The following is a 27,077-nucleotide window of genomic DNA, read 5'->3' as shown; positions in this document are numbered from 1 at the left end:
ATCTCCATTTGCTGAGAGTAACAATGCTCAATTCATTCCCCCTTGTACCTCAACATGGTGATGTTACACAGCACAAATTCTACAAGCCACAAAATATGTGTTTCAAACATCATTCTTGAGGTAATCATTAGTAACACACTGGAAAGTATTTGAAATGCTGGTTAAAAGCACAGAATTGGCTCTTCTAAAGGTTTTTTTTTACAAGCCTCACTTTTAACATCAAGACAAAACAGCAGACTTTACCCGACTTATGCACGCAGCATGATTACTGTGTATGTTATCCAGGCAGTTGGTAGCTTTTGCAACGGCACATCTGTGGTATTGTCTCTCACTGCATGTCTACTCAAAATGCTTCTTGAGCTAGCATACTACATCTTCACTTCGAGTAGTACTCTGGACAGCTAACAGTCACTGTAAAGTTAAGGTGATACACTGGACTGGGAGATACTTAGAGAGCACGAATTTATTTTGATAAATTACCCCATAAAAAGGTTTACTTACACAACACCAAATTGTAAGCAACTAATTAATTAAAGATGCAACAATGGCTTGGCCAGGGACCATCTACTTGGAACAGCCTTACGCTATTCAGAGCTCAGAGCCAACCAGAAGCTGCTCTGAAAAAAAAAAACAGTTACAAGAAAAATTATGAAAATTAAAAAAAATGTTAAAGAAAGAGAGGTCAGCATAATTTTATCTGGTAAATTTATAAACATACTGGAAATAATGCAACTACCTGATATTTGTTTTGTTATATAAATCCACCTGCTTACTTTTGGTAAGTTAAGATATGTCAGATAACAGTGGGTATATACCAACTCATTTCTGTTAATTATTTGTACCTCTTTTCACTGTTTAAAAAAGAGAAGATCCTGTTATTTAATGCAATTTGGGGGATTTAGGAAGTTTAATTATTTCTTTTAGTATGAAAATAATATTTTACTTTGAGAAAAGTTGAAAAGTTTGTTTGTATATGCTGTAAGTTATAGTTTTTAGAAAAAAAAATCTGAATCAGCAAAAAAAGGAACTTGGAAGCAAACAACCAAATTGCAATTGGTGCATTTGCTTTTGTGTTCACAAACAAATAATTACATTATATATGCTGTAATTACGCTGGAATTCTATAAGCTACATAACTTTGCTGGATTAGACCCGGGTTATAGGGCACTTCACAAATGTAAAAGTGACTGGAACCACGGGGGAAAAAATCACAAAGAACATTTTTGGGGGTTGATATAACTTATTTACGCTCTATATTAACTAGAAAATACAACAAGGAACGTGTCTGCTTAGGGTCAGTTGTGATCAGTTTTTAATTACTGACACTCCTGAATCATAACAGTGACCCGTGTATTTTATCCATAAGATTCGGGCTAAAGTTGTGGAACATTTAAAGAAATTACTTTCAACATGATGAGGGAATACATTAAATTGATATGGAGTATCACACAGGGCCTAATGTTGCTGTCACACAAACATTTAAATTTCCTAGCACAAACAATTTTCTTCTGCCAATTTTCATCATGTTTTTTTTAACAGGCTGAGGTTTATTTTAATATACGATTCTATTCTACTTTTACATATTATAATTTTTGATCATAGTAAAATACCTTTCCTTTCTGCAAAGGACCTCATAACTTCATTAACCACTTTAAAACATCTGCCAGTTTAATTTCAGGCATGAAGTGGATTCACAAATCTTTAAGACTTGCAAATCTATACAACTATTTTAAACAACAATGCCTGTTTGAATTTTAGGCTTAATGATTTGATTTTTGTAATATCACTCGCACCTTTCACTTTTCTTATCTATTTAAAAATATATTTTGTAATGCAGTTACAGCCAAGTACCTTTGTGTTACCTTTGTGTAAATTCCCTCTCATTTTAACAACTGAGAGGGAATTCACACAAAACGTTATAAACCTAACGTTTCTGGACTACCAGGACCAATAAACAGCATTATAAACCTTGTGATCTGAGTAGTTCAGTGTATAGTTCAGTGTGTGGTTGGTTAGCTCAAACTAAGCAGCTGAAGTTTTTTGATATTGTTACTTCTCTCTGGGTTGAGGCAGTTTTGTTTATTTCATTTTGTTGTAATCATTAAAATACTGATATAAAACCATTCTTGAACACATACTTTCTCTTGCTAGAAAGTCAGACAACACTCAGAAAGTATGTCAAGACAACAGTAAACTCACATCTGCAACCTTGGCACAACTCATATGTGGAACTATTTCTCTACAAAGACTAGATAACAAAAAAGATTAACATCCTATTCAATATCACAGTATCTGCTGGGGTTATTTTGTGACTCTTTGCTGGGTTCAGACCCCAGATATGTTAATCAGGTTGGCGATAACCTGCCTCAGGTTGACTATTTTCTTCTGAAATTTAAAAAAGTCAGACAGGAATCTCTGTTAGACGTGTTCTCTACAAGCTTGACTAAAAAGAAAAACAATGGATATGAGTTCGAAACTGCAGAAGCGTCCAAAAACATGTGTAGATGAATCCTGTAAAAGCTTTTGGCATAAATTTTGTGGACATCTGTGGCTGGCAAGATAACTGCAAACATGGTACCATGAATAAACATGTTAGCACTTGTCAACCATAAGAATGATTGTTTCTAGTCCTTTATACTTTTAACGTAGGTGTTTTCCCCTTGTCAGCCATAATTGTGCAAAAATTGTTTACCGAGCATCGAAACTAGATCTCAGATCAATAAATAGAAGCTAAGTTAAGGCTACGTCCACACTAATGTGTTTTCTTTTGAAAACGCATAGTTTTCTCTCCCGTCCACACTGAGATGGCATTTTCCCCAAGGAAAAACGCAGCGTTTTGAAAACGCTCTCGAAAATGCATATATTTCAAAACGGAGCTGTCCCGTCGCAGTGTGCACACTCGAAAACGCAGACTTTCTAAAACGATGATGCATTTTTGTCCTGTGATGCATTCATGTGACCAATTAAACAAAGATAGTGGAGGGCATTATACAGCAGTTGTTTTGATTGCTCTCAATTTTGACAGCCCTAAAAAAGATTAATATCAGTTTGTGCATGCTCCAGATAGCTTTTCGTCAAATTCTTTAATTCTCACCCACTTTTGCGCATGCGCAGGACTGGAACGTAAGCGTTTTTGGCCGTTTCAATGTGGACGCACATTTCAGACGAAAACGCCGTTTTCAAATCTATCCGGGCTAGTGTGGACATAGCCTAAATTAACATAATTCAGAGGTTACACACCAAACTCCTGTTTCACATCTGACTCAAACCCCGTGCAGCAGTTTCCTCAATTTTGGACTCGCAGTCAACTTTTGAATCCTATACGTCAAAGGTAAGGTTTTACTACTTAACTTACATAGGTCAACTGATGTTGCTGTAAAATTTCTACCATTATGTGTGTGAATGAATCTGAAAGGCAGAGGTCAGTTACAAATTGAAAAAAACACTTTGAAGGAAATAGTGGAATTATTAATAAAAGTTTCTAATTTTTTAGAATCTTAATGTACCAGTAAACTTTGATCTTAAGGAATATAAAATTATTTGGTGCTGCTGTTTCAGAGTCTACAGAACTACAAAGATTAAACAAACTGAGCAAATTGACTATGAAAATAATGGCATCACTTGATCTGTGGTATCACTGGCTACCATTCAGAGATGCAAAGTCAGAAATTCACAGGTTGCTCCTAGTTTGGTCCCAGAATATCTCCCAGTGTAATGGGCTGCTACCTCAGGTGGAGTGTGTCTTGACAGTATTTTCAGCTCTATGGTGATGTCTTTCGGCTCTCTCTCAGGATGCTGTCCAGGCCATTCAGCTGGCGGAGGAAACCTCGGTTAGGGATGACACCTCTGTGGTCTTTTACTGTCTTGATGGCCTCCACAAGCGTCAGATTTTGTCTGATCATCAAGTAGGCTAGCACCAGAGTAGCTGAGCGGCTCACTCCCACAGTACAGTGGACCAGAACCTTACCTGCACATACCAAAAAACATAATCACAAGTCCACGCAAATTAAACAACCTGCATAGAACTCAGTAGCCATGCACACAAAGAACCCAGCACATACACAAAACTGTTTGCTTTGTATCCACTGTGGCAGAAACATCAGCATTGTTTTAAAATGCATTTTTTTACTATTTGAAAAATGAAGTTTGTCAACAGTTATTGTTTGCTGTGTAGCAGTGGAAATATCAACAACTGCCACTGGATTACATGAATCTTTAAAACTGGAGGATTCTAAGGCGAGCTCTGAAGCCTCAGCACTCCTGTTCCATTAGTCTTGTACAATATCAATATCTTGTACAAACAAACAAACAAACATAACGAGGCTCAGGAAAGTAAGTGTGCATTGTGATCCAGCAATTATAACTTTGGCCAAAATACAGACATTTCATTCGCCAATAAAAAGTTGCTCAGCCTTCAGCAACACATGTAACTGCACGTATCATGACTGGATGAGTTTCAGGTTTTGCATTTTTTTCTGTATTAGAGTGAAGCCAGTGATAAATCAATACATCCACCCATGTACAGTGGAAATTACAGCTATAGTTAAAATGGCAAACTTAACTTTCAAAAAGTCAACAAATCCTGAAGACAACAAATTATTGATGTGCAGCACACATATCAAATCTTTCATAGTGATTTTGTAATTTATTCAAACTATAAACAGGCAAAATAAATAATAAGTTATGGTGTGTTTTAGCTACAGTGAATTTGTTCCAGCTCGGGTGGAGACTTTAATGAGTAAATACTTTTATAGAGATTCAAGTAGATTTTATTGCAGCACATTTATACTTTTATTTCAGTAAAATGTTACTTTTACTGAATATACATACACTATTGTATTACTTTTATATAAGTAGCAGATTTAGGACACTTCTTCCAAAGCTGTAAAATGCTGATAATCAGCATTTGATCAGAGCATTTGTTCACTGTTTATCAAAACAGTGAAGAATACTTTACTAGTAAACACAGATCTAAGTACCACCAGATTTACATAAGATGATTTACGTAAAATGATAGAAACAACCTGAACTGTTCAGATCAGACAAATGAGCTACTTATTGTTGTCATATATTGTAAAAAGACAGTCTGTCACATACTCCTCTCTGTCCACTGCTCAGCGGACGTGTAACTTTATCTAGATGACCTATAATACTGGAACCTGAACCCGCAGTGAGTGGAACTCTGCAGCCAGAGGTGTACAGCTGTGTTTCACTGAGTGACCATTTGGCAGCAACATAAGCACTGGAGAGGCTTCCAAATTTAGTTTCCAAATTGTACACAAATACGGTTCAAAACAACGCTGATCATGGCGCCACCTTGCTTTAATGCAGTAACCTGAAATGTCCATTAAAAGTGACCAATCACATTAGAACCCCTCTTCCTTTGGGCTCTGCTCCAAACAGTCAAAATTCAGTTCATTTGCAGGAGCAAGAGTGAGAGTGTGAATCAAAGTTCTGCATGCACAGGTTGTTGAATTTATGCAGAGGAATTTAATTCTAGATTACGTTTTTTCCTGCGTGGAATTTTTGACATAAATAATTCCATAAGATTACAAAATGTTAGGTCAAAATGTTTTGCTTAAAATGGTCAGTTTGTTCTGCAATTGGAATTCCCACCATCTCTGGCTCCAAAAACAACATGCCAGTGGCCACAAAACTAACATTACGCCAGATTCCAGAAATCAATGGATGATGTCACAAACTTCCATTATTTTTATACAGTCTGCAAAAGAGACATACAGAACCAGAGTGTGAGCTTGTGGATGTTTGTTTATATTACAATCTTCAGCGTGGTTTTAGGATAGCTGTGCCCCTGATCACTGCTATTAAACACAAATGGTTGCTCCCCTCATCCCAGTGCAAATTACTAGGATAAATTGATGATTTACAAAAGACTATTAGCTACCCTAAAAATATTTATACATATTTTATATAAATGAAAATAGTTTCATGTAATCAGTGTAAAGCAATATACTAAATATTTGTTCATACTTTAAAGAAAAAGCTAAATGACCAGTTAAGACAAGGGCTGTGCCCCAAATTCCTCTTTTCTTCTTCTTCTTCACTACATTAGACATTTGCATCATTATTTAGACCTGTTGAGCCACACAAGTCTAACTATATAACACAACATTTAAGTGTTTTTGAAGAAGCAACAGCATGTAGTGGGAAAATTTATAAACTAAAAACAGGGCCATTCAAATACAAATGATGAATCTGCTAAAGCAAGGTTACATTAAGCGTTCCCAGTAGTTATATAAGACCTTTCCTAGATCAAAAAGAGATTCATTTAAAATGTAGAAGACCGGTTCTCTCACCCCAACCGGTCGCAGCAGATGGCCGCCCCTCCCTGAGCCTGGTTCTGCCGGAGGTTTCTTCCTGTTAAAAGGGAGTTTTTCCTTCCCACTGTCGCCAAAGTGCTTGCTCATAGGGGGTCATATGATTGTTGGGTTTTTCTCTGTATCTATGAAGCGCCTTGAGGCGACTCTTGTTGTGATTTGGCGCTATATAAATAAAATTGAATTGAATTGAATTGAATTGAAACTACAGTCTGAAAATTTTTTAGGTCTTAGGTCTTTGGGCAAGACACTTCACCCGTTGCCTACTGGTTGTGGTCAGAGGGCCCGGTGGCGCCAGTGTCCGGCAGCCTCCCCTCTGTCAGTGCGCCCCAGGGTGGCTGTGGCTACAATGTAGCTTGCCATCACCAGTGTGTGAATGGGTGGATGACAGATTGTGTAAAGCGCTTTGGGGTCCTTAGGGACTAGAAAAGCGCTATACAAATACAGGCCATTTACCATGTACCATTTAGGTCAAAGAACAGTCTTAGGTCTTAAGTCTTAGGTCAAACAACAAATGTATTTGTTTACTCTAGTAATATAATAACTCATTTTTACTTAAAATTACTTTAGTCAATATCTATCCATCAGGCCATCAGGGTTATATGGGGTTCAGTCTTGCCCCGGGATCTTTTTTTGATATGCAGAACACAGAGCTTCTAACTGCTAGATGACCTGCTATTTGAAATGATAATTTTCCCTCATGTTATCAATTAATAATACATTTTTCATAGGCATCTTTCAAAAGAATCAAAGATACCTTGTAAGCAATTAAATAACAAAAAACACAGCATGCAAAAAATAACAATTGGAAGAGTGCATAGATTTAAAAGTTAATAGATCATAAAATTAAAATCAAACACAGTAGAACAGAGAATCTACCCACACAGACCCCCACACACCCAGACTCAGACAAACCTCCACTGGTGAGGGCTTTGTGAATGAACTCAGAAGCAGGATAGAAGTTAACACTCATGTCAAAAGTTGGTGAGTCATGAGCCTCAATGCCAAGATAGGTGATGTTCATCCCAGCATAATATTCGGCTCCCCCGCGCCACTTCGTCTGTGCGCAGTTGAGGATATGTGTAATGCCAAGTTTGGCCAATTCTCGTCGATCTGATGCAATGTCCCTGCAGAGGAGAGAAGGTATTTCCAGCTCTAGCAGTTAAACTGTTTTCACTTGACTACATAACTTGTATGATTTATGCTGACATGTAACTCTTATGTGACTCCTAAGCTTATGAATGAGACAAACAGATACTGCTGGGTGATGGAGCTAGATATAGATGTTAGATAAATACGCTTGCTTTAGACTAAACAACTTTCAGCTTATATGGTGGAATGCCAGAATATTTACTTCATTAAAATTAGTTCTCATTGGGTGCTCATTACTGACTCGTAGTAATGGGTATTTTTATTTCTAAGTAATACGTTACTAAGAAATTAATACTTTAAGTATTTATTCACTGTTATTAAGACACTCTGAGTATTTACTTCTTCTGCCACCGTTTAGAGGTTAGAAACACTCACTGGTCTCCGATATAGAGTCGTGGCCACACTTCGTCTGCATGGTTGCAGGCCGTTTTGCCCGTGTAAAGGAGCCTTTCTAGCTCGGAGACGGTCAGGATCGGGGAGGAACGTTCAGAGTCTTTTCGGCTCGGAGACCTGGAGCTGCTCCGGGACCGAGAGAATCGAGACATGAACGCCATTAAATCTGTGAAAACAGAGATGAAAAGAACGGGTCTTTTATTATTATTATCATTATTATTATTATTAAAGAAATTCACACGCGCGTGCGTTCAGAATAAAACGAATAAAATTAAAATATAAACTGGTCGTGTGTTGTAATCCTTACGTTTATTATTTGAATATGACATTTTAATAACAAATGTACCTATAGCTTTATGTAAATAATTCGTAGCATGTTAGTTTACAGTTGCGGATACAAACAAAAGCATGCAGATCATGAATTTTACGTGTTTTTTAAAAACGCGAATACCATATTTGTATTTACCTGTGTTGTTTTATTCCGTGTCTCAGTTATGTGGGGCTAGGTGCTCTGCGGCCATGTTGACTAATTTATTTGTTATGGGAGGATAACTGTGTAGACGAGACAGCTGCTATTGCATTCAGTGGGCATCTTCACCGTCTTCTCAACAAGTCTTCATTGAGGTGCGTGACTCCGAGGACATAGCTCCCGTTTTAAAACGAAATTTAACGAAATTTAAAATAATGTGAGCTTACACAGTACAAAGAGCTTCTCCAGTTCTTCTCTGTGGCAATTTATAGTCGGTTGTGTTGAAATAAACGACTTTCAGCTGCTCCTTTAGTCACATTGGTCACAAGGGGTCGCCACAGCGAGTAAGTCTGCATATTTGATTTGGAAGATTTTTACACCGAGTTCTTGACACCATTGTGACTAAAGGAAGCAATTGAAGGTCGTTTATTTCCCGACGCAACCCCAAAAGGATTTGTGAGCACTCCTGGGATCGAAGAGGGATCTTTCAGTTTTTATGCGAATGTTGCTATTGCTAACTGAAATGATGGCTTTAATGGTATTATTTAACATTAATGGATTTTAGTCATTGTGGTGTTTGCTACCATCTGCTGGTCAAATTGGGGTAAAGCATTAAAAATGTCAAGGTAGGAAAAAATGAATAGCAGTCTTACCACAAGGTCCATCTGCTCTGGAACTTTCCATCACACCGCTGGAGTAGTGCGGTGTTGTTCTCCTTGTATAAAGAGTGATGGAAAATTCTGTCATAAAACTGATTACGTTTTAGTTTTTCTTTAGGAAGACCCATGTGCAGAAAATAATATATGTTATGAATTACAAATTACAATTAATAAAATTAGTTTTAAATCTGATTTAATAATAACTGGTTTAATAAATCATTTAAAAATATAATGAAGAAACGTTAGACCCACTTAAAAAAATCTAACCATAAAAAAATCTAAATTTGGGCTTTCTACGGAAAAAAAAATATAGGGAAAATGAAAATTTATTTGGAATGATTGTGTGAAATAGTACGATTTCTTTCCAGCATCAGACAATAACAACATAAATAACATTATCAGAGGCCTGTATTATGAAGCAATATTATGGTCTTGGTGAGGTTAGTTTTCATTATTGAGGTGGTTGCTTGCCAGGGTACATCACAATGGTAACTTGCGGTAGAGTATATAGAAAAGTATATAAACCTGAAAATAGTATTACTGGTCATAAACAATATTGAGTTGAAATTTAACGTAAAGATGAATATATCCAGATCATATGCCTATCTCATCCAATCTGAAGCACCGTCTTCTGCAACACTAACATACTAAAGGTCCTTCATGACATCCATGATGGTTTTCCTCTTTTCCTCCTGCCTGACAGCTCCATCCACAGCATCTTTTGTCCAGTAAGCTATATATTACCAGTAAATATATATTTAAATATATATTTAAATATATATATATATATATATATATATATATATATATATATATATATATATATATATATTTAAAAATATAATGAAGAAACGTTAAAAAAAAAAAAAAAAAAAATATATATATATATATATATATATATATAAATAACCTTGGTTATGTATTTGAAATATGCTTCAGTTTCTTTTTTAAGAGCAAGAAAACTCTGTTTAATATTTAAAAAGTACACTTTTTAGTTATAAAGTAGAGATTGACTACAAAATGTTCTTTCTTTTATTTCGGAGGTGCTTAAAAGCGACATGACGTCATAAACTTGCGACGCACGTGTGAGCTTGGTGAGAGACGAGCGATGGCTCATGAGAGGCTACAATTCCATGAAATGGGCTTAGACGACCGCCTGCTAAAGGTAACAAACTTCGAGGCTGTCGGGGGAACTGTGAATTTTCAGGTGGAGAATAAAATCCTCCGAGAAGTTTGAAAATCCGACAGTTACTTCGGGAGTCGGAACTGCTCGCTCGGTGGCAGAGTTAAGTTTTTATGCAAACATGAAGTTGTGCGTAGGTGAAATTACTAGACATGGAAAAATGCTGGATTACAGAAGTAATAGAAATCATGTCCGCTGTTTTCTAGTATAGACGCCGTTTCGCACTTTTATCAAAAGCTAATAACAGTTTGATTACCCTACATTGTTTTTGACTTTCTCCTGGTTGTAACTGCCTTCCTAGTATCCCGTTTATCATGTATGACAAAATCCGGTTATAACGATATTTACTTAAATGGGCATTCAGTTAACCCATAAATGATGATTTCGACATAAACATGCATACACAGACGCCACATTGAGGGAGGGGGCTCACCCGTTGCTGCGACCCGTCAGCGCGTCCGCCATATTGAATTTGTCCTTCTTTTTTAGCAGCGAAACTACAAAACTACTACAAAAATTATAGATCCGTGTTTCATTGTATGCAATAAAATTTTACGGTTAGAATGTAAAACAAAAAAGGGCTAGTTCCAATTTTTGTTTTGCAAATGTAAGGTGCACTACAAATTAAATGTGTTTATTATTATTCTTGTTGTTGTTGTTGTTGTTAATAGACAGCTGTTCTCCCTCAGCTACAGAGAACAGCTGTCTGTTCTCTCCCTGTTCTCCTCTCCAGCTCTTGGCTGCTTCTGGCTTCTCTTCCTTCTAATCTTCCACACACAATTTGTCTTGGCCTATCGTCAAGGGTGGAAAGTGTCTATCCTGTCACCTCTCACTTTGCAGTGTGGGTTTCTTAGTCTCTCTTGACTTTGGACACTTCAACCATGGCATTTAACAGATATTTTATAAAATGTTGCTATTTTTGTTAACTTGCAAAATGAAAACACAATTTTGACTTAGAATCCCATGGACATATTTTATATATTTTAATCAAAAGGAAAAACTAAGAAAGGTGAAATGGGACATAAAATCCTACAGAAATAATAATAATAACTTTTATTTAAAAGCACCTTTCAAGACACTCAAGGACACTAAACAATAGAGTAAAACACATACCGGTAGTAGAACAATGACAAAATGAAGAACAAAAAAAAACAAATGCATACACACAAGATAAAATAAATAAGGTTGGGCAGATGTACAAATTTTATGTGTAACAAGTTTATTCCTGGACCACTTCACTTCGACTGTCCGTCATTTTTGTTCAAAAGATTTCTTCACCAATATGCAAAGCATCTTGGGATAGGGTGGGCCTCGAAGGGGGCTGCATTTGGGGGAGCCAGCTCAGAGTCTTTGCTGTATGTGTGTGTGTGTGTAAACAAATTCCAGCTCCATGTTACACTGCTGCTGCTGTGTTGCTAGTCCTTTTGTTGAAATTTTTTTGCAGAGTTTGTTTGTTTTTGTGGACATGCTTGCTGCTTTTTCATTCATTTTCAGTCCAGCCCTGTACCTCCCTGTTTTCAGTGGGTTTTTTGTTTTGTTTTGGGGTTTTGTTTTTTGTGTGTGTGTGTGTGTGTGTGTGTGTGTGTGTGTTTTAAGCGCTTAAGTGTAGAAAAAGTGGTTGTGTGATTGAGTAAATGAGACATGTTGTATAAAGCACTCTGAGTGCTCAAGTAGATGAGAAAACTGCTCCATTTACATTTAGCACAGCAGTCAACATGGGTGAATGCTCTGCACCAAATATTAAACTGAGATTTGTCTGACATTTGTCTGTGTCACTATAATAATTTGTTTCACCTCTGGGTTTTTTTGTTTTTTATTCTTGACTCAGGCAGTCGCAGATCTGGGATGGTCAAAGCCCACTCTGATCCAAGAAAAGGTAATCCCTTTGGCTTTAGATGGAAAGGACCTTCTGGCTCGAGCCCGGACTGGGTCTGGGAAGACTGCCTCATATGGTATACCTGTCATACAGCGCATCCTGGCTTCCAAACAGGTGAGAAACAGCAATAATGTTTTTGGAAGCAGATTCAAATGCTGAGTTTACACACTGTAGGTTGATATTACTTTCATCTTAGATGATCTCTGCACCTTAGAGAATGTGACTATCCAGATTTGTTTTTTTGTTTTTTATTGTTTAGTGTATAAAATTGAAAAAACAAAATGGTGTTCCCATTGCTTAGGATGATGTTTTCTGTTCTCCAGACAATTTGTTTTACTCCAGAGTTGTTTATTCACTGTTTGTTGTTTCTCCTGTTAGACTGTGCGTGAGCAAGATGTGAGGGCTCTGATTGTGGTGCCAACCAAAGAACTGGGTCACCAAGTTCAGATTATGATGAGACAGTTAACAGCGTACTGCTCCAGGGACGTCCGAGTGGCCGACATCTCTAGCAAGGTTGATCTGTCAACACAGAGGTCAGCACATTTCTTTCAGTCAGAAAGCTGAAGCGGTCTGTTCAAATAAAGTCTGTGTGGGAGACACTGGTCCACGTGGTCTGAATAGTTTTTATTTATCGTTTAACTTCACGGAAAGAGTACTCCACAGAAAAAAAACACAGTGACCTCAATATTGCTGTCATCAGGTTACTTTTGTTCTCACTTTGGTTCTGATTAGTGCCAACATGTATGGAACACGTCAGAAGATGGGTGCAGCTGTGTGTGGCTACAGTAATCTCTAAAACATTGTGGAGGCCTCGCCATGCTTTAGAGCTGCATTTCAGCCAGTGGTGTTTGGGATCATGTCAATACTGATGGAATAATGAATACAGTAAAGTAGAATTTGATCTATCATGGTACAATGCTACTGTAACGTCTGTATTTGATTTCATGGTACGGTCATTTTTTTAGTATTTTATTTATTAATTAATTTCTTTTTTTTTTTGTAAATCTGCAATCATTTTGCTAGTGAACAGTCCTCCTTGTTCTTTTGATTTTAATTGCTCTTACCCCTTCCTGTTTTATGCTTTGCTTGGGTTTATTGTTCTGTTGTGCATTTAGCAAGCTCAAAAGTCCCTGATTGTGTGATAAGAATCTAAAGACTTCAAGTGCCTGCATTTTTCCACAGTATTGCAGTTATATAATATTTTTAAATCCGCAAAGTGTAATTGTGGACTTCATAGATTAATAAAAAAGTCCGTGTTGTCAAATGAGGAGATGTATTTTAAATGATCACTTTTATGTGTGGACAGGCCCATTTTAATGGAGAAGCCGGATGTAGTTGTGGGGACGCCATCCCGTGTGCTTGCCCATCTCAACGCACAGAACCTGGTCCTGCGTTCTTCTCTTGAGATGCTGGTGGTAGACGAAGCCGACCTAATCTTCTCTTTTGGCTTTGAGTCTGACCTGAAGAACTTGTTGTGGTGAGAGTGTACAGATTTTCACCAGAGGGAACTCGCTTCATGCAAGCGTCTCCTGCTGCTGTTTGTTTTAAAATTTGCATTAGAAAGGTGGTGTTTTTGTTTGTTTTTAACGTCCGGGATTTAAATGAGAGCTTCCCAGCCTGTTTTAGGTGAAAGTTGCATGAAACTTACATGTGTAATAGTGTTATAGGTTATAGCCTTCTTATGAATATGACACGAGCTAATAATGTTTTCAACTCATCCATTTTCCAAACTAATTTAAATGTAAGAGGCAAAGAAGAAAGAAGTCTCTTTTTTCACATCATAGTTTTCTTCTGTTCTTGTTCTTAAAATCTCAAACTTGGTAAAAAAAGAAATGAAGCAAAAATCTGTTTTAGATTGGAGCATCAGTCTTTTTCAAAGACCACCAAACATACTTTTCTTCCCTGCAGCCACAAGTTGCCTGTGTTTACATTTAGTTTGGCTTCAGTTGGGTTTAGGTTAGTTATTGTAGCCTTAATGTCAAATTTAACTGTTTTTTTTTATCTTTCTTTCTTTTCTTTTTTTTAAAACAGCCATTTACCAAATATCTACCAGTCTTTCCTGATGTCTGCTACATTTAATGAGGATGTCCAGAGCCTCAAGGAGCTGTTGCTGCACAATCCTGTAATGTCCCCTTAACACTCACTTGATCAAAGGTTTATTGTTTTCTATACAATTGAATGTTTAGATACATTATTAATAACATTTGAGTTACTTCCTGTCAAGTCAAATCAGCCCTGCCTTTCTCCTTCAGCCTCAGGTATCAACACAGATTTCTCCCAGAGACTCCCACTTACTGAATATATTTATTCAGTATTTATTATTAGATTTACTATTATTATATTTTTTCTTCCCTTAACCCCCAACCAGTAACAGCAAATGGCTATATAAATTTAACAGAACACAGTAATTGCACTTGGGTTGAGAACAAAAGAAAACAATCATACCGTTCATACCATAAATTTGTTTCTAACAAATTTATGGTATGAACGTGATTCAACCCAAATACTAGTAAGTTTGAGATACACACCTTCCCACCTGAGATGTGGCGGGGCATCATAGAAGCGAAGGTCAGTACAAGTTAGCAACTAGCCACCTGATTCGGACCAGAGTAAAAGAACCATAGTTGTGAAAACACTCTTAGCCTGCTATGTTTCTAATTAATACTGTACAGACTGAGACCAAGAGTTAATTTCACACAGTGTGAATTGATCATTGTTGTATTATCATTATCAGTGTTCTCTTCTGCATTGTGCAGTTAAAGACTTGCGCAAAGTAAATGAGTACAAAAAAACATAACTTTATTCTCTTGCGAAAACCTTAGTGAAGAATAAGAGTGAAGTTTAAGCTGCAGTCAGAGGTGATATGCAGGATGTGTTGATGTTTCTGGTTTTGTCTTGACCCACACATCCATTTTGGATATGGTGTTTTGTTAGGTGATACTGAAGCTTCAAGGATCCCAGCTCCCAGACAGCAGCCAGCTGCAGCAGTACAGCATCAAATGTGAGGAGGAGGACAAGTTTCTACTTGTGTACACACTGCTCAAGCTGTGCCTGGTTAAGGGGAAGACGTTATTGTTTGTGGGAACTGTGGACAGATGCTATAGACTCAAACTGTTTCTCGAACAGTTTGGCATTCCTGCCTGCGTCCTCAATTCTGAACTGCCGGTCCAGTCCAGGTGAGAGGAGAATTCACAGGACAGTGTTATATACATTTTCAGGTTTTTTTTCAACTTGGTTCTGTGTGGAAATATGAAGGTGTACAGTCACCTTATTCAGAGCACAACATTGGGCTATATACAGTGTAATTATTGAGTTTTCTCCTGATGTTGGACTGATGAACATGAACATAAGTGTTAAAAAGGCCAGAGTTCCTTTGTGACCATCTAGACTGTTGCAGTAAACTTTATTGGTCAATGACTCCCGTGAAGAGGGACAGTCAATTTCATTGATTTTATACGCAATGTGACAGTGCAGATGATTCTGTAATATTTCCTTAAATGATTAACATCAGAACCTGCATGAAACATGCGCTTTGAAGATCAGACTTTAGATCCCAAGATTGTGTAAAAAAAAAAAATTAAAAGAATTGGGCTCAATAAGCATGCGAGTATCTGTGAGCACAGTAAAAGGAGTCCTTCAAATATTGCACTTTGCAGCCAATAGCTGCTCCAGCTCCACTAGCTTAGACTGCAGCTGATGGTCTTTGTTCTGCACCGTAGCCATGGGGAGCTCTGTGTAGCAGCACAAATCCAGTTTTGAACTCGCCACATTGTAAAATGCCCTGCATGTTTTGAAGAAAAGTTAGTACTGCAGTCTAAGTTGGTGAAATTAAGGTAAATTTACCTGTGGGTTAGGGTTGGAACCTCTGTTGATAAATAGCTGGATGACTTAAAGAACAAAAACTACCGTAATCAATAATCAGTCTAGACAGCAAAGTAACAACAAAGGATCACGTTTCAAGGCACTATTGGAGAGGCTTGTGTAGTGTTACACAGAATAGTCTGTCCACAAATATAAGTATCATAGTTTTGAACTATTAATGCATCTGTTTTAAGATTTTTGTTTATTTGCTTGTTTTCTTTTTAAGCGTCTTGTTAATTTGGACCCGACACGGCACATGACACCCACAATAGTAAAAGTATACTGTAGCAGGCAGTCATCCAGTATGTATGGTGCATTATTGATTCCTTTCTCTTCTCTCTGTGTTTGTGTTTTGTATCACTCTGTTGCAGGTGTCACATCATTGCCCAGTTTAATCAGGGGTTTTATGACTACATCATCGCCTCAGATGAGCAGAGTCTGACTGATACAGCCGCTGCACCACAGACGACTGCAGGGAAAGAGAAGAAAAAGGCCCAAAAGAAGGGAGGAAAGTAAGGCAGACTATTGATTAACACTCAAATAAAAAATATTAGAGAGATAATATTCTGAAGCAGCACAAGATGGGGAAAAATGCCATAAGGGGGAAAACTAATGTTAGTAGAATACATTTTATGTGATGTTTCAGTAACCAGTTGGACTTTCTCAACAGTGTAAAACTACAGTTTATATTCTTAAGTATAGACAATAGTGAAGTCTTTTGGTGCTGGTTACCAGAAATGGTGCCCAGGGTTCGTACGGGTGCTTGAAATCCTAGAAATTGCTTAAATTTTAACATTGCCCTTTCGTGGTTTGAAAAGTGCTTGAATTTTGGATGTGGTGCTTAAAACTGCTTGAAACTATAACTGTCTTTCATTCACCACAAATACCTATCTGATTGGATAGTTCTTTTTTTCTCCTTCACATATAGAAATTAAATGAGTCACAAAGTCTAAAAGCAAAATTTCTCCGCCTGGGCTGCCTTGCCACTGTTCTCCATGCCTGTCTTACTGTACATGATGTTGTGAGTGCAAACACTTTAAAGGGGATAATTTAGGACTTTAACAATATTACAGACAGTAATATAGTCAAACAAAAGGCTCCAGTCTCTCCACGACCCTTATCAGGGTTAGCAGGAGAGGATGGATGGATAAATGGAAGCTTTCAGGTTGTTGGTCTTTATCAGTGGAAAAAGAGTTTGATGGTCAGTTGGATTGCTGAAGTTGAGATTTTACCATTTCAATAAATACATTTAAACCTTCTAAACAAGCTGTGTTTGCAGCCACATTGAAAAACCCACATTATGTGGCGTAACCCATGTCGTCAGATATTGGATGATAGAACCAGCCTATTAAAAATTGCATTTGGACACTGTATTGACTGTTTTGTTGTCTCTTTAGAGCTAAAGATAAAGAGTATGGAGTGTCAAGAGGTGTGGACTTCCAAAATGTTGCCAATGTAATTAACTTTGATTTCCCAAAAACTGCGGAATCGTATATTCATCGAGTTGGAAGGTATGTACAGTTTCTTTTAAAAAAAATGACATGATAATCTTTACTAAAAATCAAACTCTGATGGCCACTTTTATTCTTGCAGAACGGCAAGAGCAGACAACCCGGGCACCGCTCTGTCATTTGTATCTCATACCGAGCTTGGTTTGCTGTCAGAGGTGGAGGAAGCTCTCACTGGGGGTAATGAAGATGTGTTTTGATCTAATTTTAGGCCTACACCTTTTACTGACTTTTTAATGTGAAAATTAAGTAAAAATGGAGTTGCAGAGAGATCCACTTGCATTAATATCATCATTATCATTATGACTGTTTCTGTGTTGATGACTGTAGCATGTTGTTTTTCATTTTACTTTAAACACAGTTAGGCTATGTTCACTTCACATGCGAAAAAGTGGAAGTATGGATTCTGCTGTCTACCAACAAGTGAAGGGAAGACAAATGTACAAAATAACTATGAAATCAGGATGGGTGCAAATACTTTTAGAGTGTAGCATGATATTTAAATGGAGTGAGATAATTTTTTGTAAGTTGTTTTTATTCTGTTTGTGTTTAGATGAGACCAATTCTCCCCTCAAACCTTATGAATTTAAAATGGAGCAGATTGAAGGCTTCAGGTACAGATGCCGGGTGAGTATCCTCCTCCTCCTTTTGGAAGCTCAATTTAATTCCAAAAATGGCAAATTCCTCAACATTTGCTGATTGTTGGCATTAGTTAAGTCTATGGCTGAACAACAAATGGAAAAAACAAACAAACTTATAATCAGTTTTTCATATCAGCACAAGCCAGTATACTCTGTGCCAGTCCCTTCGCCCTTGTAAATGGGGAGCGTTCCTTCAGGAAGGGCATTTGGTGTAAAATCTTGGACAAATCAAACATACTGATCAAAAAAGATTTCCCTACCGATTGGTCAAGTTTTGACTCAACAATGACCACCTCTCTGGGCCAACAGGGTGTTAGTGTTGGCTGAAAAAAGAAATGGGAAAGGGGGAAGACATGTTAGGAGGCAACAAGAGAGAAGGAAAGGCAGGAGAAGGAGGCAGAGGATGAAGAGCGGAAAGATTTTTGGCTCAGTTGAAGGAGGGAGATGTGTGGGAGAGACAGCGGTGGACCTTCTGACCAAACTGTTTTAAAACAGTCTTGGAGAGCGAGACAGTGAGGCTAAAGAATGGAGAAAAAGTGTACTGGTAGGGATGAGACATATCACGAAGGTATGGGAACCCGTTGTTGAAGTTAGGCTAAGAAGGGAGGTGACAGTTAGTGAGCAGCAGTATTGCTTCATGCTGAGAAAGAGCACTACAGATACAATGTGTTGATGGAGTAGGTCAGAGAAGCCAGAAGCAGTTGCACTGTGTATTTGTGAATCTCGGTTAATAGATGAGGTTGGCAGGAATCCCTATGTTTGCAGATGACATTGTGATGTTAAGTGAGTGAAGTATACAGAGAAGAAGAACAAAAGTCAGTAGAAGCATGACAGAAGGCAGGTGCGTGAATGGGAGGCAGCCGGGTAGAAAAATGCTAGAAATAAAGATGGTGATGAGTTCCTTGGTTGTTCATCGTTTGACCTTTGGACTGTGTCTGTTCAGTTGTCTTGTGTAGTAATGCCATCAGCTGAGTTTTCGAGCACATGATTGATTTGGTCCAGTGCTATTCTCATTGTGCCTTTTGTGATGTCTGTCAAATTTCAAGTTCTACTTTATGTTGACCATTTTTCATATTTCTTTTGATGGAAAGACGAGGAAAGATAACCATTTTTATCGTTTTATCGCCAAGTCCTAGCCCCTTTTTTTTCTTTTTTAAGTGTAATGTAAGGGGAATTGATTATTTTTAGTTTTTCTTTAGGACGCAATGCGCTCAGTGACAAAGCAGGCAGTGAAGGAGGCCAGACTAAAAGAGATCAAACAGGAGCTGCTCAATTCAGAAAAACTTAAGGTGAGAGATGATTTTTTTTTCTTCTAAAGACAGAGGAAGGCAGAAGTGTTTGAACACGTTTTGATTGCATGCTTGTGCTCTCACTCAGACATACTTTGAGGACAACCCCAGAGATCTGCAGCTACTCCGGCATGACAAAGACCTCCATCCTGCTGTTGTCAAACCTCACCTTAAGAATGTACCTGAGTATCTCAGTAAGTGTCTGATTATATATGAATATCACCCTAACCAAAATTTTCCATTAAGATATTTTTCCTGTTTATAATGTATATTGTTTATGCTAAAAAATATTGATCTTCTACTTCCATGATGCCATGTAGGTCTTGGCTAGTAAGGAGTGATTTGTGTGAAATAATTCATTTTTTTTGTTGAAAGTTTGACTCTAAATGCAATACTGAAAGAAACTATTACCCATGAGCACATCACATTAACAATTAGGTTTACATAGTGTTAGCTCAAATTTGGATAATTTCTTCTAAAATTCTGTTAGTTCATTTTTTATTGAAGGAAATTAACATTAACAGAACGTCATTTTTTTTTATTGTGAAAAATGTAATTGGGCGAGATAACTGAAAGTTGGAGTTAAGTTACAGTAGCATATTTTCAGAACTTACAGAGCTTAAGTTACACTGTGTAAAATTTCACCACTAGATTGCAAATTTCAGTCAAGTTGAGTTTTGTTTTCTTACGCCTCCCAATTCAGTTCAATAATCCTAGCCATAATGGTTGCTGTAGGACAAAAAAATGTTAATCAGCTGTCAATATGTGGTCAAATCTATTTACGCCGAAAGAATTCGATACAAATCCACGAGTCAGTCTGATGACAGTGATACTGAATTACTGAAGAGATCTAAACTTTTCTGTCAGTAAGTGCTTCTGTTTGTCCTGCTGTTAGTCATTGTTTGTAAAACTGTCATATAATGTGACTGAGCAAACTATTCATCAGAGCAGAAAGTACATTTTTTAGGAAACTCGAACCTAACATTAGCTGGTATATTGCTAGCATATAATCAGCTATTGTTAACTGGCTTGTTGTTAGCTGTCCGGAGGTGGGATGGTCACATGTCTAATTTGGTTGACCATAAGCATTTGCAACAATATCAGGAATAAATAAGAATGTTTACATATGTTTTTGTATGTTAGAGGCCTGACTAAAGACTTCAGATGAGGAATGAGGTGAAAAGATGGCGTCTTATAATGATGCCTGTTGTGTTGTCTCTTCCCTTTGCATTTTTGCTTCTTTTGTGGAGACAGTTTCTCAAATGAAAAAAATATAAGAATGATCCTTCATATGTTGAGTGTGAAAGTCGACAGACAAATTAAAATTTGTCTCAGTGGCACGCAAATGCCTACGTGTTTCTTCTCTTCTGCCTTTGGTGTACTGCACATGTGGATCCTTCTCTGTCCACATACATAAAACGCAGTTAACGCAAAATGGCAAATCAGCCACTGTGTTCAAGATGGCAGGGCAAGTAGGGCTGCTCAATTAATCGAATTTTAATCACGATTACGATCTGGGCTTTCAACGATCATTCAATGACTGAGCCGATTATTAGCCCCTCCCTCATTTATCCGCGACACCTTAAAGGCCGGTGTTCCAGATCTACTGGCGTTTAGATCAACTGGCGTTGGTCGAACAGATGTGTGGCAGACTTGCGTTTCAGGAGCTGCTACCGACAAACCAGCAAAAAAAAACGCCAAATGTGTCATCTGTGACACTTGTGAGGTTGTCTCAAACACACTCCGTCAGTCTTGATGCTGTTGAACAACAAAATGTATAAAAATGTGGCGAGTTTACCTGGTGATATCCTCATGCGCGACGCGATCGCGAAAACAGCAAACAAGTAACACCACGGCGATGTTGTTCACAGGACAGCAAGAGTAAACGATCGGGAGACTCTTGTCGTCGTTATCGTTCCCCTCGCACGGTTTATTTCTCCGAATTCAGCGTTTTTGCTTCACAACTACAGCGTGCAGTTTACTTTGTGCACTAACATGGAGTCGGGTCAACCAGCGCCACCTCTGGCCAAGTGCCACAGCCTACAGCCAGATCAACTTGTGACACACATCTGCACCACATTTGAATTCGTTTCATGCACAACACATTTGTACCTTTCAATTGCACCTTCTGCACAGGGGAAGTCCACACACACTGTGTGGTACCACTTTCCACAGAAGGTGCATTCAGTCTGCAAGATTGAATGAGATTGTCAGAGTCATTGTCTGACTGTTTATTACTAATCACTGTGTAACTGCTGTACATTCAGCGTAACTGCCATCTCCTTACACATGTTTATTAGATTAACCACACTTATACAGACTGTATATAACAACCAACTCTAACATGTTTGTTCGCAGAGAAAAGACACAGACAGACTACGCTAACGACACGTGATGTTACAAAACTAGTGAAATATTAGTGTCATTTCATTCTTTTCAAAGGTTTATTTGCATGACGCACAAACAGACACAATTGAAAGGTACAAATGTGTTGTGCATGAAACGAATTCAAACGTGGTGCAGATGTGTGTCACAAGTTGATCTGGCTGTAGGCTGTGGCACTTGGCCAGAGGTGGCGCTGGTTGACTCGAGTCCATGTTAGTGCACAAAGTAAACTGCTCGCTTTAGTTGTGAAGCAAAAACGCTGAATTCGGAGAAATAAACCGTGCGAGGGGAAGGATAACGACGACAAGAGTCTCCCGATCGTTTACTCTTGCTGTCCTGTGAACAACATCGCCGTGGTATTACTTGTTTGCTGTTTTCGCGATCGCGTCGCGCATGAGGATATCACTAGGTAAACTCGCCACATTTTTATACATTTTGTTGTTCAACAGCATCAAGACTGACGGAGTGTGTTTGAGACAACCTCACAAGTGTCACAGATGACACATTTGGCGTTTTTTTTTTTTTGCTGGTTTGTCAGTAGCAGCTCCTGAAACGCAAGTTTGCCACACATCTGTTCGACCAACGCCAGTTGATCTAAACGCCAGTAGATCTGGAACACCGGTCCGTGAAAATATTGTCGGGCATAAACCGGTCCGTGGTGCAAAAAAGGTTGGAGACCGCTGATTAAGAGGACCCGAGGGAAGCTCGGAAAGCTAAGCAGAAGTTATTTGGAGAGGAGAGAGTGACTGCCTTTGGTTGAAAAGAGAGGTTAAAAAAAACTTCAGTGGTGTTGCACACTATTTTATATTATTTTTTAAAGTCATTGTTAACCCTTTAAAGCCGGTCAGAGCAGCACGCTCCGTTTTGCGTAACTATTTTTAAATCCCTGTAGAACCTGAACCGTGTAAGCTAGCGCAAAATTTGTTTTGCATATGAAACCGGAGGAGTTGTACTTACATCTTATGCCATCAGCTTGTCCTCGGTCACGGTTTCCTTCCACATAAAGCTTTGCAAAAATTGCATAAAAAGCGCTTGCAGGAACAAAAACATAATATTCCAGAAACACGCTTTGCCGATCCGATCAGCTGTTCGTAACACTTCCCACAGTGAAACAGACGTCAGCGCGAACTGTCGCATGTCCGCCATTTCCTGGCCGAAACCGGAAGTGACGTCATTTTCGCGGAAAATGTAGTTTTTTACTTGTAGGCCTTAAGGCCTTAAGACCAGTATAGGCTTATACTGGTCATGTTAGACTTTTCTGAATAGTTTCTGGGATGCTTAGAACTCGAATTGCACTGCTGGAAATAGTTTATTTTGATGCACCTGCTGTTTTCTTTGCAAATTTGCATCATAGGATTGTTTTTTCATTTTTCCTGCAGTATATAAAAATTGCTGTATCTCCAAAATAAAACTATGAAGACACTCAAAATAAATTTCCTGTTGTTGTAAACTATTTTTTGCAACTTTTTTGTATTTAAAGTTTTGAGGGATAAACCTCTTAAATTTCTCCAAGTAGAAATATATGTAAAAAAAACCCCAAAAACGATTTTCAATTTTTTTGTAGTTTATTGCACTTTTTTGCAATTAATGTAGTTACTATGGACTTAATGCATACATATTATTAAAATATGGGCTATAACAGTTGTATAGCAACTTGAAATGCTCCCACAAATGGCACTACAACATGTAAAAAAATAATATAAGCTCTGGCGGACTTGGTTCTGTAGTAGGTCTTAAAGGGTTAAATAAATATCGTCAAATAATCGAGATCTCAATTTCAGTGAAAATAATCGTGATTATCATTTTTGCCATAATCGAGCAGCCCTAAGGGCAAGCATGGTGGCTTTCTACTCCTAAGTATGTTTCATGGATTAATTTATTTTATAAGGATGCATCAGTGTGCTGGAAGATCTAATTACAATGTATCGATGTATATTTGAGTATGCAATTTTTTTTCATTTTCATTTCACTTTCCTGCAGTTCCTGAGGCACTGAAGGGCGTGGTACATCCACTGACAAGCAGAAGAAGGCGGAGAAAAGAGATACAGAGACCAGGAGGAGTCATCAAGAGCAGTTTTAAGGTGAGATTTGGTTGGAAGGGACACCAGATCTTTGATACGCCACAGATCTGTGTAATAGTTTGAATTCTGTTCCAGGTTTCACCTTTTTGGCATATTTTTTGTCATGTATTTTCTGTTTCACTGTGAAAACAAACTGTATATCTATTAGATTTTAGTTAAACAAAATCAGGCAATTTGAGTTGTGAGCGTTTGTACTATTTTCTTACTTCTAAATTTCAGTTCACTTTTACTTATAATGTACCAAATGAGAACAGTTGCTTCAAGGCATTTTATATTGTAAGGCAAACACCCTATGATAGTACAGAAGAAAACCCCAACAGTTGAACGACCCCCTGTGTGCAAACACTTGGTGACATTGGGAAGAAGGAGCTTCCTTTTAATAGGAAGAAACCTCTAACAGAAACAGGGAGGGGCAGACATCTACTGCAGCTGGCAGGATAAAAGACACAATCTGATAATAATGAATTATAATAGTCTAGCCTAGATGTAATAAATGCATGAACTAGTTTTGAGCATCACTCTTAGATGACACGTTTTATCAATTTTATTTATATTGATATTAGGGCTGCACGATTTTGCATAAAATGAGAATCACGATTTTTTGGCTTAGAATTGAGATCACGATTCTCTCACGATTTTCTTTTCCAGTATAAATATTTATTGCACTTATTAACTGCACATCAACTTCGTAACAGTTGAGACTGAACATAAAAACAATAAATAAACATAAAAACAACAAATGTCTCACGTTTTGTTGTTGTACTGCTTGAAATTCCGTCTCCACCGTTGCTCGGCGCTGCGTGTATAGAGCAGGTAGTGCAACAATAGAAAAATAGTTGCGGGACGGCACTGTGTAGCGTTTGTCTAGGGTGTTGATCATTTTCCTAAATCCCTCGTTTTGCACAGTGTTGATGGGAGCCATAATCTTTGGTCAGGTGATAAGTGATAGCCTCCGTAATTTCTTTGTGCCTGCGGGAGTTCGACGTGTATAGGGAAGCGCTGTATAAGGTTCCTGTTATTGGTGTTTGGGTGGTTGACGAAGACGGATTTTCTCCTGTCACTTTCGCGTCATCCCTGACGTGCTCTCCGTTGTTTTTTTCCTGCTAATTTTAGCATCACACGGCACAGCTTCTGTATCACGTGGTATAAGGCTCCGCCCTTGTCATTTGTTGAGCAGGAAGAGTGAGCACTTGTTTTCATGCAGAGTACGTCCCGGATCAAAATGCGGTACAATCGTCGTCGTCTTTTTTTTTTTTTTTTTTTTTTTTTTTTTAAATTGTTGTCATTTGGAAATGAGATCGCACATAAGTATGAATTGAGATCGCGATTTTCTAACGATTAATCGTGCAGCCCTAATTGATATTAGTGAGATGCCATTTTATGTCTTTTACAAAGCTCACAATATAAAATGTATATTAAAACAAAAATGTCCAGTTAGTTTGATGAAATCACCCCCTTGTTCTGAGCTAATGTGTTCCCTTTTGGTTTTGGTAGAAGAACATCCGGGGGAAGAACCCACTGAAGAGTTTCCAGTACACTGGAGGGAAAAACAGAAAAGGCAAAGCGAGCCAGTCATAGCCGTTGGAACACACCTGAATGCGTTTGAGATGCAAATGTTATTACACTCATACACCAGTCTATTATATCTCATTAGCAATATCTGTTTTATTTGATCCATTGAATAATTAACTGTATACACAGTGCATTTGCTCTGTATAATTACACATGTTGGAATACATTTTTTGTCAAACAGTGTCTCTGTTGTGCTGTAATTCGATGAGCATTAGCATGCTGATGTTTGCAAAATGACACCTAAAACAAAGGAACGTTGGTAAAGTTTAGAAAACTTTAGTTTCCCTGAGTGAAATTCTAGTACTTTGTTACTTGGCAATAATTTGGTCTGTCTCGTGACTTCTCTCTTTTCTCTGTGTATTTGACTCAGAAGCCCAGAGGCTAAAACTGAGGTTTCTAACCTTTTAGACCTAGAATCTAAGTCCTTAGTAGTTGTTAATTTTGATCTGAAAATGCTTTTAGGTTAAAAGTATGGTTTATTTAAACTCTAAAGTTCATGGAGGGTAAGGATCTTGAGTGGGTCAATCTAATACTCCATAGGATTATAAGTAACTTGTAAACCAGTTATTTTCTGGGTGGTCGCTTCACCTGCCAAAACGATCACCCTTGGTGTAGAACTACATCCAGATGAGCCAAATTAAATGACTGGCCTGCACAAAGCCCTGAATTGAATCCTATTAATATTCTGTAAAACTGAAGACCAAGGTCCATGCCAGACGACTATTAAATCTGAAGGAGTTTCAGCGATTTGCCAAACAAAAGGATACGCAATTGAATATTTGCATTAGGGAGACATCTATATGCACAGGAAGCTTTTTGGAAGAAATTTGGGTATAAATGATCACTGTTTATTCAGGTTTGGCTGTATGTGTTTGTGCAACTGTTTTATGATTAGTTTGTTTAGTATTTGTGTGGATTGGAGCATTGTGAGACCTCAAGTTACACACAAATCACCACACACATTTGCAAATCTTACTCTAGGCTTGTCATCAATCATGTTATACACATTTGTAACACTTTTGAGGCAAATTTCTCTCAAAATCTCTCTCACCAATTCCTTTTACAATGCAGCTTACAAATGAAGCTTGCAGGTGACTTCAGTAAGAGTAAGGTTTCTATGTTTTCTACTCCTCTACATCATAACTGTTGCTCAAGGTAATTAATAAGAGAAAACCTGTTCATATCATAGAGTATTTTGCTAATTTTAGCTCTATTTCCTATCTATTTTTGCATATGTATGTAGTAATGGTAACTGATCTTGGAGCAGTAAAAGCCAAGTCAGGGGTAGCTTGTCTGGCACTCTGGTCTCCCATCAAAGACAGGTTTATTTATTAAAAAACAAACAAAAAACAAGCAAAAAGTCTGCTACAACTATGGTTTGCCAGTGTGTGAATGTGAGAGTGATAAATAATAATAATAATAAACTTTATTTATAAAGCACACTTAAAAACCAAGGGTATGCCAAGGTGCTTAACAAGTAACATAGAGAATAAAAGGAAGATAATAGAAAGATAATAGAAGAAGAGTGAATGAATAATTGTAAAGTGCTTTGAGTGTCTAGAAAAGCACTATATAAAATGCAATCCATTATTATTACATAAATAACTACATCTATAATCTACATCTGTGGCACATTTCCCCATGAGTGAACTGTTACGGACCTTCTTTGA

The 27,077-nt window shown here is 37.8% G+C and overlaps 2 protein-coding genes across 4 annotated transcripts; one reads left to right on the top strand and one right to left on the bottom strand.

Moving 5' to 3' along the window:
* Nucleotides 1-1,843: 1,843 nt before the first annotated feature.
* Nucleotides 1,844-9,056, bottom strand: dusp26 (dual specificity phosphatase 26). Of its 2 annotated transcripts, none has more exons than XM_086301654.1 (4): nucleotides 9,006-9,056; nucleotides 7,866-8,049; nucleotides 7,254-7,465; nucleotides 1,844-3,967 (listed from the first exon to the last, which is right to left on the bottom strand). In XM_086301654.1, exons 1-4 carry the CDS (start codon nucleotides 9,034-9,036, stop codon nucleotides 3,762-3,764), a joined length of 633 nt encoding a protein of 210 aa, XP_086157780.1. In that variant the 5' UTR covers nucleotides 9,037-9,056; the 3' UTR covers nucleotides 1,844-3,761. The 2 variants fall into 2 exon arrangements, with proteins under 2 accessions (XP_086157780.1, XP_086157781.1); XM_086301655.1 differs by lacking the exon at nucleotides 9,006-9,056 and adding an exon at nucleotides 8,350-8,822.
* Nucleotides 8,403-25,590, top strand: ddx56 (DEAD (Asp-Glu-Ala-Asp) box helicase 56). Of its 2 annotated transcripts, none has more exons than XM_086301651.1 (15): nucleotides 8,403-8,507; nucleotides 10,055-10,176; nucleotides 12,023-12,184; nucleotides 12,449-12,603; nucleotides 13,377-13,547; nucleotides 14,102-14,192; nucleotides 15,005-15,246; nucleotides 16,303-16,443; nucleotides 17,329-17,442; nucleotides 17,525-17,619; nucleotides 17,801-18,066; nucleotides 19,280-19,369; nucleotides 19,458-19,563; nucleotides 23,735-23,835; nucleotides 25,330-25,590. In XM_086301651.1, the coding sequence occupies exons 2-15, from the start codon at nucleotides 10,120-10,122 to the stop codon at nucleotides 25,411-25,413; spliced, it is 1,875 nt and encodes a 624-aa protein (XP_086157777.1). In that variant the 5' UTR covers nucleotides 8,403-8,507; nucleotides 10,055-10,119; the 3' UTR covers nucleotides 25,414-25,590. The 2 variants fall into 2 exon arrangements, with proteins under 2 accessions (XP_086157777.1, XP_086157779.1); XM_086301653.1 differs by having other exon boundaries at nucleotides 8,409-8,507; nucleotides 17,993-18,066.
* Nucleotides 25,591-27,077: the final 1,487 nt, after the last annotated feature.

The sequence above is a fragment of the Aulonocara sp. 'chitande type north' Nkhata Bay genome, linkage group LG7 (genome assembly GCF_057382095.1).
Source record: "Aulonocara sp. 'chitande type north' Nkhata Bay isolate Kocher_YH1m ecotype deep benthic linkage group LG7, A_spYH_male_GT1.1, whole genome shotgun sequence".
In the NCBI taxonomy this organism is placed as follows: domain Eukaryota; kingdom Metazoa; phylum Chordata; class Actinopteri; order Cichliformes; family Cichlidae; genus Aulonocara; species Aulonocara sp. 'chitande type north' Nkhata Bay.
This window is presented reverse-complemented; position numbering and strand designations above follow the sequence as displayed.